This window comes from Notolepis coatsorum, assembly GCF_963971535.1.
Source record: "Notolepis coatsorum genome assembly, chromosome: 1".
NCBI classification, from domain to species: Eukaryota; Metazoa; Chordata; class Actinopteri; order Aulopiformes; family Paralepididae; genus Notolepis; species Notolepis coatsorum.
In genome coordinates this window covers 28438471-28456640 of record NC_140165.1, presented here as the reverse complement: position 1 = coordinate 28456640, position 18170 = coordinate 28438471, and the positions used below count along the sequence as shown (strand labels likewise).

General features: G+C 40.7%; 1 protein-coding gene across 1 annotated transcript in view; it reads left to right on the top strand.

Annotated features, from left to right (window-relative positions):
• The window catches only part of prkx (protein kinase X-linked), a 154333-nt gene extending 141793 nt beyond the window's left edge, over window positions 1-12540 (top strand). Inside the window, exons 7-8 of the mRNA XM_084331108.1 lie at window positions 7367-7444; window positions 8980-12540. Coding sequence (XP_084187234.1) covers window positions 7367-7444; window positions 8980-9105 — 204 coding nt within the window. The 3' untranslated portion in view covers window positions 9106-12540. The remainder of the gene's footprint in view (window positions 1-7366; window positions 7445-8979) is intronic.
• Window positions 12541-18170: the final 5630 nt, after the last annotated feature.

The following is an 18170-nucleotide window of genomic DNA, read 5'->3' as shown; positions in this document are numbered from 1 at the left end:
GTGAGGAGCAACGTCGAGCCCGCCTCTAGGACGCCTGAGGCTGACTAGCTTTCTTCCATGCTGCACTGCATACCGGAGAATAGCTGTTGTTCGTCTGCGGATCAAGAGATTATTGCACTGTCTCCTGTACCTGGAGTCTCCTTATTCCTCGTTGACCCAGACTTTCGTTACCGACAAATCCTCTCCCCTGCTGGCCTACAACCGGAGGGACCCTATTAGTATCTCCCGCTGCCCTACTAGTGTACCATATATATATAATTCTTATGATACAGGTGGTATTAATTATCTCCTGCGTAATATGCTCATGGACTTACGCTCTTGACCTATTCATGCACATTCTTCGCCTTACAAGCGCAATTCTCAATCTTGATAAGTAAAGTAATGTAAGATAATCTTATTGCTGCTAATAAATATTCTTCTAAACGAGTATTTGTGTGAAACCGTGTTATTGTGGATGTGTTCATCTCATATACCTGTGTACTGTATGGCCAGTAGTAATGTACATAAGTCAGTAGTGGTTTAATGATACCATACTTATTCAATACAGTCAGGGAATTGTACCCCTCAGTTACAGCTAGGGTTAAAGAAATTATTTGAATACGCTGTCTGTCTCAGTTTGTACCAACCTGGTTGTCTGCTAAGCATATGTAACCGAAAAGTATCTTTTTATATATCTGACGGCATTCACAATGTTTACGTCCCTTGGCCTGCTTTGGAATTCATGAGGACATAAATAAATCATTCATAATGTGTGTTATCATTCTGACACGGTCAGTGTAGAATATAAATAACCCCCCCCGCTGAACGGATGTCCTCATACACTTTTCAGCAGGATATAATGGCTTTTTCCTCCTAAAACAAATATGTGTAGCTCGGCAAGTGTACCTGCGGGTTTCCGTCCAGGGATGGTACCTGAAAAGAATTCCCAATGAGTAACGTCACCTAGCAACCAAAACAAAAGAGATTCCTGGAAGAAGCTGCTGAATTGGCCCCCATGCTAACCCCTTACATCTCACATGGCGTGGCCTCCCGACCAGCACTCCACGTGCGCTGACAGTCTGTAAAGTGATGTGTTATTCCTCCGCAGTGAATGAATATCCTTGACACCGCCGTGCCGACTTTGCTCAACACTTCTGACGGGGGGATTAGAAAAACATGGTAGTCGTCTCGCATAAATCCGCCATTTTTCACGCAGAGCTCTAAAACAGCTCTTTAAGCGGCAACACAAGAGCTCTTTTAACCAGAGGGAGAGAGAGAGAGAAGGGGGGAGGGAGAGAGGGAGAATTGGAAGTGTAGCGCAGCGCGTTTCTAGATATGTACCACAAGTCTGCCGTTTGAGGATTCATGGACGGGAATGTGGTGGAAGTATTCCCATTTAAACGGAATGTCCTTTTTAATTAAACATTTTTCAAAAGGCAGAGTGGGAATATGTGCGATCTCAGCTAAACTCATTCTAAACGGTGTGATTAGCTCAACATAATCCCCGGACACGGCACTATCGATTAGTTGCTGCCAATATTACTCTGAGGAAAACTGTCACATAAATGTTTCACGTTCGCTCACCATTGAATGGTTTACATGGCTGCACGCTCAAATTCCAAGACATTTCCAAGAAATTCCTCCTTGTTGTTTTTCCACTGATTTCATATTTCATTGTGGTGAGTGTTTGATCAACATTTCCCATGTGGTCTTATTACAGTGCATTGATTTTTATCCATGCATTGATTCAAAAGGCAGTGATCCAATTCAGTCGATGCGATGTCATAAAACAAGTAAGCTGTTCAGAACCATGAGGGACCAAACAGTTAGGCACAGGGTGTCGTAGGTAGGGTGCTAAAATTAAGCGTTTATTTCCCAAAAAAGATAAATACATGGGAACAAAAAACTGCTAAAAGTAACAACATTTAGGGGAATTTAACATAAAGAGCTGTTCTTGGGCCCAGCAGAACATGGGTCACCTAAACAGAAAAGAAGTACAACTGAACTGGACAAAACTGACCTAAAGACTGAGACAAGAGGGGCGTTTATGCTAATTGGCCTAAACTGACTCGAATAATAAATGACATGATCTTTAATTTTATTTTGTACAGGTATAAATGGTAGTAAGCCATACTGGCCAGTGGTATAACTAGTAAGAGTAGGTATGGCATATATACTGATATAGATATAATGTATACAGGTATGTGACAGGGTTTCCGCTAGAAAAGGTTTGGTGCAGGTCCACGCATTGCGAAGATTTCAATGTCCCGGACAAATGGGGAAATTCTGGTAATATTATCTGTTTATTGTAATAACATTATACCTGATGCTTAATACTTAATGTCAATCAAATAAGTCAGTTAACATTTGTAATAAAATCAACGTTACATTACCTCCACTCTGTCTGCACTGTTTGGGTCCATGTAACGTTAGTTAGCCACGATGTCAGTGTGTCCATCCATATCAATAGTAATACTTATTCATAATAATCGGTCTGCACTGTTTGGGTCCATCTAACTCAGTTAGCCAGAACTTCAGAGTTTCCGTACGTATCAATAGTAATAATTAATGTTACATCAGCTCGACTCATTGAACGGCAGATTTCTTGCGAAAAAAGTGTTTGTGTAGCCAGGATGACTAGAGTATTTGTGACCAGGCACAGACGTTAGGGTCTTGTTGAGCAATCTTCAATTTAAGCCATCACTTGTACAAATCAGGTGTCTTATTAACCATGATGATTTTTCATGAGCTCGTTTTGTGCCAGAGACCTTCAAAAGTTTAGAGCTGTTTCTGTTAACAATGCATGCTGAACTACTTTACCCAAGGGCCATTGCAATACACAACCCCTCCCCCACCTAACACCTTCCAGGTGAGCTGCAGGACAGCAGATGTGGCTTTGTTATTATGATGTGAGAGACAGTCTTACAGTTTAACTTTGAGTTAAATCCTCACATAGGGTTCTCATTAAAGGAAGGAGAGGAACAGAGGCTTTTGTATAAAAAAACATACAACAAAGCTGATGATGACAAAACGGTGATTATTCTGTTAGAGGAAAAAGTTATCACAGCGCAACGTTAAATCAAAAACACTAGACTGAACTTGTAATTTTCAACTATAAAAACTCTCTCACACACAGAGAGAGAATAAATAAATTTTTATGTTGCCTTCATATTTGGACCAATATCTCCCTGCAATTTACCCTCCCCCTCCACAAACATACACAAAATGCCCCTCCATAGCTCTCTCCAAAACGAATTTCAATAATCTATGCCTTATTCTATGCGCACTTGCCAGCCTTTATGCGACGGAGAGATACACTTTCAATTTTGACGGAGAGAAGATAATCTCCCAATTCAGATACAATTTAACACAAAGATTCCAAATATATTTAATGTTTCTCTGCATATTTTGACACCGCCAACAAATTACTTTCGAATGGATTTGGTGCCAGCTGTCATTTCTGTCCATCTCTGTCATCTAAACTTGAGAGGGAAAACTCCCCTCCAACAAAAATGTAGTTTTTTTTCACACAGCGTGGGAAATAATCCAACTGGACTATCTAACAATAATTACAATTAACATATTTACAAATCGGATTACGTTGTGTAAATAAGGAGACTGATAGAGAAGATTTCAAAATTGCCAATATCTCAATTTCTACCTATTTCTGAATTACTGTACGCAACATTTTGCCATTTTCTGAGAAATTGTGAGCTCCTTAACACATTGACGACCACGGCTTGCAGTGTAATATATGGCTGGAGGACAACGCTTTGTCAACAAACCGATGTACTTTCTAACAGCTATATATATACTTTATAGTATTGCTATCTGTCCATTCTCATTGTCACTTGAGTGCATAAACCGTGCCTTCATAATGGCTTAAAGAAAATAAAAATCCATCGGTTGGTTGTCATTTTATAGCGCCGTGAATAAGGTTCATCGCAGTTTTCGCCTAGTCTTTTTTCTGGGGAGCTAGATAATAGGCTAAAGGCTAGTCACGTTATATCAAACGCCATTTCTGCTGTATATATACGAATTAAATAAAACAAACTGCATAGCATCCGGACTATTACAGAGCATCTATGGATGAAATGGGGGCGGCGGGGGACGCCGATTACTATTATTGATTAGCAATACAGTGTGCGTTCATGTAGCCATTTTCACTGATCGATCACGTTGCGTTTTAAAACGATGTCCAATCCAGCTGTAATTTGGGGGAATAGTATCCTACCGTCAGCCCATGTGATCGCCGGCAGCATTTCGTCATTAGTCATCGGAATCTGGTAGATCGATATGTCCATTGGTTGATCATAAATCCCATTATTCCAGGCTGAAATCTGCGTTCGGTAACAGGATCAAAGATGGAGTCTGTTCGGCTGGGATCGAGGCTCATATGAAACGCCCACAGACAGTAAAACATTTTTTTTTTCAATCGCCCTCAATGATACTGCAGTGGAGCGATGGCGCCCCTAAGCGGATCTGGCCGGTATTGCATGTTTCGAAAATCAAATATGCGGGTAGGTCCTGCAAGTCGATCGGGGACCTTAATAGCGTTATTAATATGGAATAAAACAATAACAACTCTGGTCCACAACGCATGGCACCGAAACACGAGTTAACTCGTGGCTGGTCCCTATAGTGTTAACAAGGCAGGTTAGACGGTGCATAGTCACATTTATCATGTAGCACAACAGCTACCCACAACTTGGGTGCGTCAGTCCGTATTAAATGAATGTTACGCAAAGTAGACTACAATTTTGGAAATGTACAGACACAAACCATTGTTTTTATCTTTTACATAACGCTAAAGTAGCTAATGCAACAGAAATGTTACTACAGTCCCTGTTTGTTTTCCTGGTTCACACACGCGCACACATCTCGCAAATCCAGCTGCTTTGCAACACACAAGGGATGTTTGAGCTAGATTTCTGTTTCAGTGGCACAGACGACCACTTTTAGTGGGCGTACGTACATTGGTAACCAAAAAAAATAAGAGGGGAATTATTTTCACAGGACATTATAACCAAAGAGATTTAAATGTGTCAGACTTCAACAGATTGACGGTAAAACATTATAATCCGCGGATAAAGGAAACCCTAGTATGTGAACAGAGTATGCTGTTCTGCCTCCCACTATTCAGTGCACTATAAGTACTCTCTCCACCTACATCAATCTATTTTATCATCTAGATATGCTCTCTACATGCCATGCTGGCTTAATGTCTCAATTATCAGTATCACGTCATGTGAGCATGTGGTCTCTAAGCTCTGCTCATGATGTCCCCATGGGGGGGATTTTTATGTTATGCACTCTCAGACAAATCTGTTGCAGGCTGGATTTGTGCGGAGAGCAACTCATTGACAGAAGGATATGCCAGAGAGAGCTCTATTGGATCCACTCATTAGGAACACTAGCCCCTTTCGTGACTGCGGTTTGCAAGCCTGGGGCTTTTGTGACCGCAGTCACTTGTTTATGTGACGCGACCACTTTAGAAAATACCAACCAAGCGTGAATGTGTGGATGACGTTGTGTCAAAAATATATCAGATATGAATTTCAAAGATACCCAGCGTACAATATGGGTTTAACACAGCTTTACGGTGGGGTCTGGAAGCTCGGAGTTGCTAATAAACAGTTTAAAACATTGTTAGGAAAAAAAAGTGGTACTCACAACGAACTCTGGCAAGATGGCGTCGTCTTCTTCTGCAAAAATTTTTGGCGCATGTGGCGCAATGATTGCTGTACGCACCAGGCATGCGACAAAAAAAGTTGCAGAAGAAGAAGATGCCATCTTGCCAGAGTTCGTTGTGAGTACCACTTTTTTTTCCTAACAATGTTTTAAACTGTTTATTAGCAACTCCGAGCTTCCAGACCCCACTGTAAAGATGTGTTAAACCCATATTGTACGCTGGGTATCTTTGAAATTCATATCTGATATATTTTTGACACAACGTCATCCACACATTCACGCTTGGTTGGTATTTTCTAAAGTGGTCACGTCACATAAACAAATGACTGCGGTCACAAAAGCCCCAGGCTTGCAAACCGCAGTCACGAAAGGGGCTATAGGAACACTGCAACCAGTGCGTCTAAATTAGGATTTTCACATGAGTGATTTGCTATGAGTAAATTATAATAGATTTTGTATGTTATATGATGGCAATAGCCTGTTGTTTACATAGCATATATCTCTATTGTTATTTATTATGTAAATATTACATATGTCAATTTGTTGTGCTTAGTGTTTATTGACTGTCTCTGTAGACACACTGTTTTTAACTTGTAGTCCACTAAGCCGCCGATATCAGTAAAATAGCTGGATCGGGTATCGGTAAAAAAATAAAAATGTAATCCGATATTTTTTTAATAAATTTTTATTTTTTATAATAAATAAAATAAGAAATAACCATTCAGTACATGTTTTAAGTCAAGCCTGATGTTGCCTTGCACAAAAGAATGATCCCAGTCTCTTCCACACAGTGACAGTGAGGCATACAGTTTATTAATTGAATGAATGAAGTTTATTTTCTGTCTTTGTTTACAACAAATCAAAAACACACTTGTGATCCTTTACAATTCTTAAAAACAAAATATATTATATAAAAATAAAAAAACATGGATTTTTTTTTTAACTTTTGGGGGGGCGGGGGGGGGGGGGGGTATTGGACAATGGGTATCGGATCGGTATCGGTATTGGCCGATACCCAAACCCAGGTATCGGTATCAGGACTGAAAAAGTCGGATCGGTGCATCCCTACCACTAAGTATATCTAGGACTACAATTCCCTTGGTGTTTGGCCACGCAACTGAATGACAGTCCTGCATTAAGGCTGATCAAGTGGTGGTTCCCTCAGTCCCCTATTCACTTGTTACCTATTCATGCTCTGAAGAAGGTCTCTGACCGAAAGCTTGCAAATAAATCTGATTCTTGCACAGATTTGTGTGGGGAGGCTCTTTTCATTCAGTCCGCTGAGAGCATCTTGTAAGAAGAGCCTACTCATCTTGTATACTTCCCAAATACAACGTTATAACCTTCTGTCACTTCTAAATGGTTTGTAAGTTAAGTGAAACTTTATTCATCCTCTGCATTTGACCCAACCTAACTATTTAGGAGCAGTGGTGGTTCAGCCACACATAGTGCTAACCCGGGGACCAACTCCAGTTGTGATGCCATCATGCCAGTACTTTGGTCGAGGGCAATGGGCAATGCACCTAGCGTGCATATCTTTGATGTGTGCGGAAACCCACGCAAACACAGGGAGAACATGCAAACTCCACACAAAAACCGTTGCTCTGGAATTGAACCCACGACGTCTCGCTGTGAGGCAATAGTGCTTTACCCACTGTGCCTTGTGCCAACTATGTTAATGTGTTCGTTTTTCCAGAACGGGGCAGACGACGTGAAGAAGCACCGGTGGTTCAAGACCATCGACTGGGAGGCGGTTCCTCTGAGGAAGCTGGCGGTAAGCGTCCCGACCGCGACACCCATGGAAACGGCTGCAGAGCACTCTGTCCTTTTTGTTCCATGTTGAGTGTAGTAGGGAGGTCAAGTGTTCTGCCGTAATGTAATCAAATGGGAGCTCCGCCCACAATGCTACTCAGAATGCAGTTTTGCTCTGGTTTGGACTCCTTACATTTTCGAGCCACTCCCCTCACAAAAAGCCTCAACCGATACTTTCAATTGGTAGAACAAACAACCACTGAAATTGTAGCCAACCCCTGTGCGCCAAAAATGGTGTTTCTTGGTTGACGATTTGTTGGAGAAATGCCTGTCAAAATGACGTCTGTGTTTTTCATTCAAATGGCTACTCACCTTAAATAGGAGCCAACAATGAGGTTTTTGCAACCAAATGTTGCCCTGAGTCTCGGACTACAACCGTGTGAAAACGTATTATTCTTTCCGTTTGGAACTTTGTGTGTTTTTAACCAAAAGGCGATGATAATTTCGCCGTCATCTATTTGGAATTCAATGTGGCCAAAGCGCCCGTCTGAGTCGCGGCACAGGCATTCTCCCGCTGCCAGATTAATAAATATTGGCTCTACCACCGATTTTATATATATAAAAATATATATAGATACAGTATATATATTATAATTTTTATTTCTTTTTTCTCGGTGACGGCAGTGTTGACCTTTTTGAAATTATGCATATGGTCTACATATTATACAACGTCTTGCTACTGTCATCTAAACACGTGTGTCAGTAATGTGCTCTTGAGAACCTGACGATGTGGGGACAAATTCCTGTGCATTAGTTTGTGCTCGTGAATACACTGTTCCTGATTCTAATTATTGTTCACTTGAACTCTACTGTTGTCCACACCACACAGACTAATTCATATATTTGACACGGAGCAGGTGGTTTGCCAATATAACAGGCCGATATATTAGTGCATCAGCAATTTTCTGTCTTATTTGTTACTATTAAATAGTTGTATTTGATCAGATATTAGTCGTTAGGTTGTTATTATTAGGACTAATAGTTGTTAAGGTGTTATTATTAGGACTAATAGTCATTAGGTTATTATTAGGACTAATAGTCATTAGGTTATTATTAGGACTAATAGTTGTTAGGGTGTTATTATTAGGACTAATAGTTGTTGTTAGGGTGTTATTATTAGGACACCCATAGCAGAAACACTGACTATAATGTTGGGTGAACCACATGATATTTGAAAGCTCTTGTTGGTAACAGGGGAGGTGTTCGTTCATGTGGTCTGTAGAGCGATGTGTAGGCCTCAGCCAATAACAGAGTGCAGGGTGTGAGTTTCCTGGTGTGGCGTGGGAAAAATATGATGGCTTGCTCATAAACGTTCTCTTTTTCCAACTAAACGGCTCACTAAAATATGTTTCTGACAACATCTTAGGCTCGAAATAGGACATGCAATTGCTGGATCTTAATTCATGTTTGATCTGCAACGCCTAGTTTTGACCGTTTGATCTGAATTCCATATCGTATAATTTGACATGTAACAAAACCGTAATTATGTCTCTACAGCCACCCATAGTTCCCAAAGTGTCTCACGAGGGGGACACCTCCAACTTTGACGTCTACCCCGAAGACGACTGGAAGAAAGACGCCCCTGTGCCTCCGAAGGATCTCGAGGGCTTCAAGACCTTCTGACTCCACACAGCCAGGCCATTACCACATGTAATCACTGGAATATCGGGACATCATCCATCATTTTAAAAGCAATTTTACTCTTACAGAAGTCCAGCATGAAGAACATGCTTATTACCAATGGAGGGATTTCACGAAGTTAGGAAAAAGTGAATGGTTCCACTTGGAACAAACTCCAAAACGATTGGTGCTGTGATCTCAGATATCACACTACAATTGCATCGACAGCTATGTCTTTGATCTCCTTTTGCCAGAATTTTCTTTTATTGTATTTATCTGTCTAAATGGCAAACCTTAGATGTGTTTGTTTTTATTATTATTGTTGTTATTGTGTTCTTCCTCTGAGCCTTCTCATAATTATGCAAAAAAAAAAGTTCCTTTGAAACCAAAGGACTGTTACTTGCTACATTTGAAAAAAGAAATAGAATAATCAGGTCTTTTTTATATTATAATGTTGTTTTTGTTTGTTTGGTTGTTTTTTTATGACTGAGCAGTTCTTTTTAAACTTTAAAAACACTTGTCCGAACAAGACTTATCCAAAAAAAAAAGAAAAACTGATGTTTTATTAATATTTAAATGTATATAGACTTAAATCCAGACTACATCATAACAGGTAGTTTGTATTAGATTGTACTGAATAGCTAGTACTGTGCGACTCAAAGCTTTGTAGTTGTTGGCTGGCCAGTAGTCATACAACGGGAGGGGGTTTTAAACTCCCCACAGCAGGGTTTGTCTGTACTCTTCCGTCCAGCGCTTTACTTCACAAGCCGAGACCAGTAGCACTTGTAAAAAGGTGCCTTACACACGCTTTGACAGGCATTGGCCTCTTGAGACTGTAAAAGAAATTCACTTGAAACTTGTACTTCCAGTTATTTCTACGCGGATTGGCGTGGTACTAATGAAGAGCTGTGCCGCTGTGAACAGTGACTGTTAGCGTTAGTATAATGTGACGTGGTGTTGTAGAGCGGTGGTTCTCACCCGGGCAAGAAGAGAAACAGAAGATCGTGTTAATAATCTGTGTTACAGGCGCTTTCTTCTTGCTAAATAATGAAGTCTAAAGCTCCGCTTCCAATCAGTAATCAAGTTAAAGGGGCACTTCACTAAATAACAATGCTGATTTTAATTTGGCACATAATCTCACACATCGGAAAACTGAAAACAGTTTTGCATACATTAATTTTGTTTAACAGTTATTGAGAGTAAATTTGTTTGATAATTGCCACCGGTGATGTCATTGGGGACATTGAATCCTTGTGTTGTCTTAATTACAGCTCCATGAAATGATGTAGATGAAGACAATAGCAATACATCGTCTTATAGGGACTGCTTATAATTTCATGGAGCTGTAGTTAATACAATACAAGGATTCAATGTCCCCAATGACATCACCGGTGGCCATATTCAAACAAATTTTCTCTCGATAACTGTCAAACTAAATTAATGTGTTAATAGTTTTTGGATGTGTGTGAGATTATGTACAAAATAAATTGCTTTTTTTTTTCTTTTTTTTTGTGAAGTACTCCTTTAAATAGCCTGAAAAGTGGAAATAAAATTGACGCATCAAAGTCGACCGTTCTGTCGATGCCTGACTATATAGGAGGGTTGAGTACCACTGTCGTAGAGCAGGAGGCGCAGTGCTGAACGTGCTCCGTGCTGAACGTGCCGTCTGTCAAGTTCCTCCTCTCCGCCTCACCCGTTATTTAGCGTTCCGTCTCTCTATGAGTGGAGTTTCTGTTTCGCAGCCAAAGTACCTTGTTATTATGTCTTCAGCCATACGGACACACATCTGTTCTGGAGATGAGGCGAGTCGTCTTCTGAAGACCGCAACCGCATCTTCACATGAAGATTGATCATCAAGCAGCAATTTAGAAGATTTTCTCTTTAATGAAATAACCTGGATAGTGGAGCCCAGAGTGTTTGTCTTCTAGTAGTCCTGTCCAGTATTCTGTACTCTGGTCTTATTCCTTTGCATGTCCTTTAACGGTCTATTATATTTACCCACATTCAGTGTAATCCACAGGGATTAATAGTCAATAGTCTCCAGCGGTGGAAAAGTAACTAATTACAATCACTCTAGTTCCTGTAATTAGAAGGGAAAAAAATTGTTTTGTTACTACTTTTACTTGAGTGAGTTTTTTTGTTTGTCATAAGTGTAGCAGGTACAATGACATTTAATTTACAGTGAAACCTCAATTACACATAACTTCTGGATTTAACTTAACCTTTTGCAATGTATGCTAGCTTTGTCGATACGACTTAACAGGCGACCATCTCCGCATTTGCTAATGCCACATTAAAAGGATTATTCTTTTAATGTAGGGATGGGGGCATAAAATCTGAATGATTTATTTTTAAAATTAATATAAATTTGAAAGTACTTGTGCACTTTTTTTGCGTGCTACTCTAAGTTGAGTCATTTTCAAAGCGGTTACTCTGACAGTAAACATTTTGCAATGTACTCTATTTTAGCACTCTTCCCTCCAATAGTCACACATGTTCCTGAAGTCACTAATCTAAAATTCACAGGCGTAATCTACCTTAATATCTTCTGATCTGTAGTATATAAGACATCTCATATCTGTAATTGACTTATTTTCAATAGCAGCTCTCTTTTCCCCTCTCCCTTAGATCATGTTTTTATACAGTAGGATTACAATGATCACAACCCTTAACGAGGCTCGTAACACTGCTACATATTTAAGTTTTTTTGTCAAAGAAACAAAGAAAGGTATTTGACTGCATACATTGGGGTTAGTCCGATAAGTGCAATTTTGTACAATGCATCTGTTGTCCGTGACTTTTATTTCATCTCATGTTTGTGGTGCTCAAGTGTTTCTCAATAAGAAATATTTTTGAGAATTCTCAAGACTTTGCCTTTTTATTTAAAAAAAAAGTTTTAACTAAGGTTTATTGTTTGTTTTTTTATTGTAGAAACAATCGTACATCATTTTCTACCCGATGCTATGAATGCCTTTTCATATCGCTCCCTTTAAAACTTTAATTACTCAACTGAAAGCAGTGGAAAGTGTTTAGCATGGCTATATTAAGCCTTTTCTCCACTAGCTATGTTCAGCCTGGCTGGGGATAGCCATGGTCTAGCATGGTATGGTATGGTTGAGTTTGTGTCTCCATTGCCTTTCATGTAAACTCTCCGGTTGCTAGGCAACTTTTCAAAATGCACACCACCAACTGTGGTGCACAAGCTAAACCAGGATTATACAACAACTGTCCCAGCCGGCTTTGGCCAGGTTGTGAAAGGTGGCTGTCTCAGTCAGGGTCCAGCCAGGTTTGGCCACGTTCTAAAGACTATTGAGATGCTCACTGTTTGCCAGCACGGCTAAACCCTGGCTAGTGGAGACAAGGCACTAGGTTACCAAGCTTTTGAGATATTGCTCAAACAAATGCATTCAAGCTAGAATAAACATTCTTCTTTCTTTTCTTCTGTCCTATGGAGTATTTTTCCTGTCTTTCAGAGTCACTTGTTACCAAAGTGTGTCACGTACAGCAATGCTTTTTTGTCCAGCGGATACCCACTCATACAGTTACTGTAGATTGGATTAGATTAAAATGTATTGTCATCAAGTACAGTACAGTAAAAAATGTTGCATCTAACCAGAGTACAAATGTAACGAAAGTGCATTAACAATATACAATGTACAAGTAATTAAATTTATATGTATAACACGCTACTCGTATGCTAAACTGATGTATGTACAGTATAATTATGCTCAAGTTTCAAGTTTCTTTAATAGTTGTCATACAGAATACTTTTATACAAAATGCTTCTTACTGTTTCGCTCCAGAGACTGTGTTAGACAAGATGGTATGAAATAAAATAGTATAGCATGTAAAATAGAAGTAAAAATAGAGGTCACAGTGTTCAGTATAGATATATGTACAATGTTCGATGCAGAATAGAAGTAACTGAGTTACCATACAATATACAATATACTATGCAAATGTACTAATATACAATACTATATAGTGCAGAGCAGAAATGGGATGAGGTACAATTTAGGTACAATTTACAGTAAGGTGTGCGAGTTGTAGTGCATTTACATTTACATTTAGTCATTTAGCTGACGCTTTTATCCAAAGCGACTTACAAGTTCTGTACGACAAGCCATCAGGAAGGGCACAACTCTATCAGCTGAGCAACAATGTTCATCAAAGTGTTGAGTGCTACAGTGTAGGTTAGTTTATTAGGACAAGTGCATGACAGTACGGTTAGTTAGGGTTAAATTTTTTTCTTTTTTTTTTTTAATTCAGATAATGGTTGAAGAAGTGCGTCTTTAGTCGACGGCGAAAGATTGGACGTGATTCGGCTGTCCTAACTGGGGTGGGTAGTTCATTCCACCATTGTGGGGCAAGGACTGAGAATAGGCGACTTCTCTTTGATGACCCTCCCGGAGCTTGGATAGGAGTAGGTCTGAGGCGGCCAGAAGATGCAGAGCGTAGGGGTCTTGAGGGTGTGTAGTTAGAGACCATTGACCGGAGGTAGGCGGGAGCGGTTCCCTTTGCCGCACGGTATGCTAGGTCGAGGGCCTTGAAGCGGATTCGTGCAGCAATAGTGCGAATCCTTTACCAATAAATATAAAGTGTAAAGTGTGTTTAGGTGTTCTAAAGTGGGTGCTGCAGTGAGTTGCCCGTTTAAAGTGAGTGTCTGTGTGTGGATGTGTGTGCTGTGTGCATTTGATGGTTGCTGCATAGTGTATTGTTCGTTGAGCAGCCTGATGGCCTGGGGATAGAAGCTCCTTCTGAGTCTTTCTGTGCTCGCCTTAAGACTCCGGTATCGCTTGCCTGACCGCAGCAGTTCAAAGAGGCAGTTGTTCGGGTGGCTGGAGTCCTTGATGATTCTCTTAGCCTTCCCCCTGCACCGCTTGTTGTAAATGTTCTGGAGGGTGGGAAGCCCCCCTCCAATTGTGCGTTCGGCTGAACGTGTCACTCTTTGTAGTCTGCTACGGTCTTGTGCAGTGCTATTCCCAAACCAGGAGGTGATGTTGCCAGTCAGGATGCTCTCGATTGTACATGAGTAGAAGTTCCTAAGGATCTTCTGACTGACTTGGAACTTCCTTAGGCGCCTGAGGAAGTAGAGGCGTTGTCGTGCCTTCTTCACAACACTGTCAATGTGTGTGGTCCATGTCAAGTCCTCGGATATGTGGGCTCCGAGGTACTTGAAACTGTTCACTCTCTCAACCGGTGCCCCGTCGATGCTGAGGGGGCTGTAGTCCTTGACCCCCGACCTCCTGAAGTCCACAATCATCTCTTTTGTTTTGCTGACCTTCAGGGAGAGGCAGTTCTCCTGACACCACTGTGACAGATTCTCTACCTCTTCCAGGTAGGCCCTCTCGTCGTTGGCAGAGATCAGGCCCACCACTACTGTGTCATCAGCAAATTTGATGATTGTGTTGTTCCGCTGTGCCACGCAGTCATGTGTGTACAGGGAGTAGAGGAGGGGGCTCAGAACACAGCCCTGGGGGGCCCCTATGTTGAGCGTGATGGATGAGGAGGTGCAGTTGCCTGCTCTTACCACCTGGGGTCTGCCCGTCAGGAAGTCCAAGACCCACTGGCAGAGGTCATAGTTCAAGCCCAGGTCCCTGAGCTTGGCTATGAGTTTGGAGGGGACTGGTATTGAATGCTGAGCTGTAGTCAATGAACAACATTCTCACATAGTTCCCCTGCCTCTTGTCCAGGTGTGATGCTGCTGTGTGCAGCACATGGGCTATGGCATCCTCCGTGGATCTGTTAGGGCGGTATGCAAATTGCAGGGGGTCCAGGTTGATGGGGAGGGAGGAACAGATGTAGCCCTTCACTAGCTTCTCAAAGCACTTCATGGCTATGGAGGTGAGGGCTACAGGGCGGTAGTCGTTGAGGCAAGCGGGCGTAGATTTTTTGGGTACAGGGATGATGGTGGACTACAGTGGTACAGGTATGGGATATATACAGATAGATATACAGGTATGTGAACAGGCATAATGCAGATATATCCAACAGTTGTAGATAAATATATATATTTGGTATACAGTATAATAGTATGGTATACTAATATAATTATTGTAAATGGCTATCATACAGGTATGTAAATACATTCACACATGGTAGTTGACTAGTACTACCAGAGTAGAACCACTTGAGCCGTGCGGTGTAAAATGTCTTGCTCCAGGGACAGCCTGGTCCTCAGGCTAGTGCTGGCTTATATAATACAGTACAGTCGGTTGCATCATGATCTCTTCACTCATTTATTTTAATCTTCCAACTTCTTGATTTTCAGATGGCCAATATTAAAGGAGCATGCCAAAATTATGGGAAATGCACTTACCGTCTTCTCCAGAGTCAGACAAGAAGATGGATACCAGTTTCCTCTGTGCGATCAATAGTAAGCTAACCTAGCTTAGCACAACTAAATTGAAGCCGATACAGACCACTAGCCTAGCTGAAAACTCTGGAATAGGTGTTTAGGCTTGCTGGTTTAGGCTTGATATCCACTTTCTTGGTATCTATCTTCCTGTCTGACTCTGGAGAAGATGGTAAGCCCATTTCCCACAATGTTGCTGTGTTCCTTTAAAGGAAATACGTTTTCCTCTGCAGACAGTTGTCACATCATGTGGGAAACCTTTCTATGTGAATCATTCAAGTGTATGAAGTGAAAAGCAACTTTCACCTGTGCCTGGATGACCTGGTGTGCGCTGTACTGACCTAAACATGGCACTTCTTAGAAATACTAGAAGAAACAACATATAGGAGAGATGACCATGGCATGGTACTAGAAGAAACATAACCTATGAGAGAGACAACCAGGGCATGGTACTAGAAGGAAGATTTGTTTAGGTCACAAAAATTAAAAGATGTATTTCACTCTGGATCATGAATGTGCACAGGAAATGTCATGGGGATCTAGCTGTTACTTTGTGAAATATCTTACAAACACAAAAAACAAGACCGGACAGATTAAATCCTTGGTGGAGGTAATCATGTAAATCAGGTAATCAACACGTAAAAAAGATCATTAGTGAGATCGGGTTGGGGGGGTAGACTAACATTAAGTATAGACTAAAAACAAGCGTATACAACAATTTAGATGTTCTTTAAAGTACTGCCTGCCCTGACACCTGAACTAGCAGATGGATATGAAGATACATCTCTTGTCATTCACTGTGGGAAGTTGATGATAATTGAGCTGTGATTGGAGATGATATTCCATTTAAAGGTACAATAAATAAAAATTGTATGTAGAGTAATAATAAAAAAAAAACTCTACAGAGCTTTTTAGAAAGGTTCGGAAATAGAAGTATTGCTTTGCCCCCCCAAAAAATATAAATTAATTAATTTATAATAATAAAAAAAAAAATGGTTGGTGTCCAAAATATATGTTGTTGTTTACATGCTTACCATTTCGTGGAATGCACGTGATTGGATAAATTACGTGATGGTGCTCTAGTGCGACATCTAGGGGTTGAATGTTATCTATATAGCACCTTTAAAATATCAGAAAACATAAAACCTTCCAGAGCATGCACGGAATTGTTGCAATCACCATGAACAGGAAGTCCAAAAGGGGTCCTCACTCCTCAGGGATAAAGCCATAGATATCTATGGATAAAGCTACCCATCTCATTTCCTGATTTATTCTAGATCCGATGGTGGTGACAGAAATTGTCAGTGAGTTGCTTCCAGTCAACATGCACAAAACAGATTGTTTTTTCATCCGTACATTTCCGTTTTATACCGTTTTGAATATGAGTATAGGTTTTGTGATTATTAGTAATCCCAGGAAAAGACGTGATAATAGCTTTTTAGTGGAATACACTTATCACGTTGTCATTTTTCCCCTGATTATCGAATCTTCCTGAAATCAATGCTAGATTATCATTATTATGTCTCCTCGTGCATACATGAAATGGCCCTCGTAGCGGGGCACTCGCCCCCCCTACTGCAGCCAATGGTAAAAAGCACAACATTCCACACAGACAGCTTCGATCACGGTAGAAAGAAATATCAGATCAACGCCAGATTGGATATCTAGAGTCCTTACCTGGTCTCTGATGTAATGCAAAAAAAATAATCCAATTATCTGATCGCCATTCCAAATACTGCTCGTGGAGGTCCGTCCCACATTGTCCGGCATTGCATATGAAGGGGGGGGGGGGGGGGGGGGGGCAGACTTTTCTCGTGTTTCGGCGCAGAATGAGTTTAATATGCACACATTTGCATACGGGCAAGACTCGCATTACCAACATGGATAATGCCAGATAAAAAAACTTGGTTTCATTTTGTTGATACATTCAAAACGAAACTTCTTATGGAGCCGGATTGTGTCTATGTCCTCTTATCAGCCCATACATCAGGAAATACTGTCTACTGTCATAAATATTTTTATTTTTGCCTAGTTTCGGTATAAAATTTACTATAAACCCAGCTATGAATGACGTATCAACAAACCCCTCCATACCAAGAAGCATAATATGGATGGGAAGAAATGTGGAAAGATTGGTGTGTGTAGGTATAGGGAAATACTACTACTATGTTAATATGTCTATACTGCTACCTACTATGCGAATATGTCTATACTGCTACCTACTATGTTAATAAGTATGTATACTACTACCTACTATGCTAATATGTCTACATACTATGCTATTATGTCTATACTACTATGCTAATAATGTCTATACTACTACCAGGGCCGCCTGGGAGAAATGCGAGGCCCTGTGCGAGATTTAAACGCGAGCCCCCCCCCCCCCCCCCCCCCTAAAAGTAAAAAAATAAAATATATATATATATATATATATATATATATAATTTTTTTTTTTTTTTTTTCATACAGTCAACATATTCTTAAATAATAGCGCTGCCCGAGGCTGGGCATGATACAGTCAACATATAGCAAGAGAGAGCTCCCGTTCTACAGTCAATATACAGTATACAATATACAATGCCCCTGACCCTCCACCAGAGCAAGGCCAGAGAGAGAGAGACACATTGGAAAGAAACAACCCAAAACCAGAGCAAATTGAAATGCTATTTGGCCCTAAACAGAGTACACAGTGGCAGAATACCTGAGCACTGTG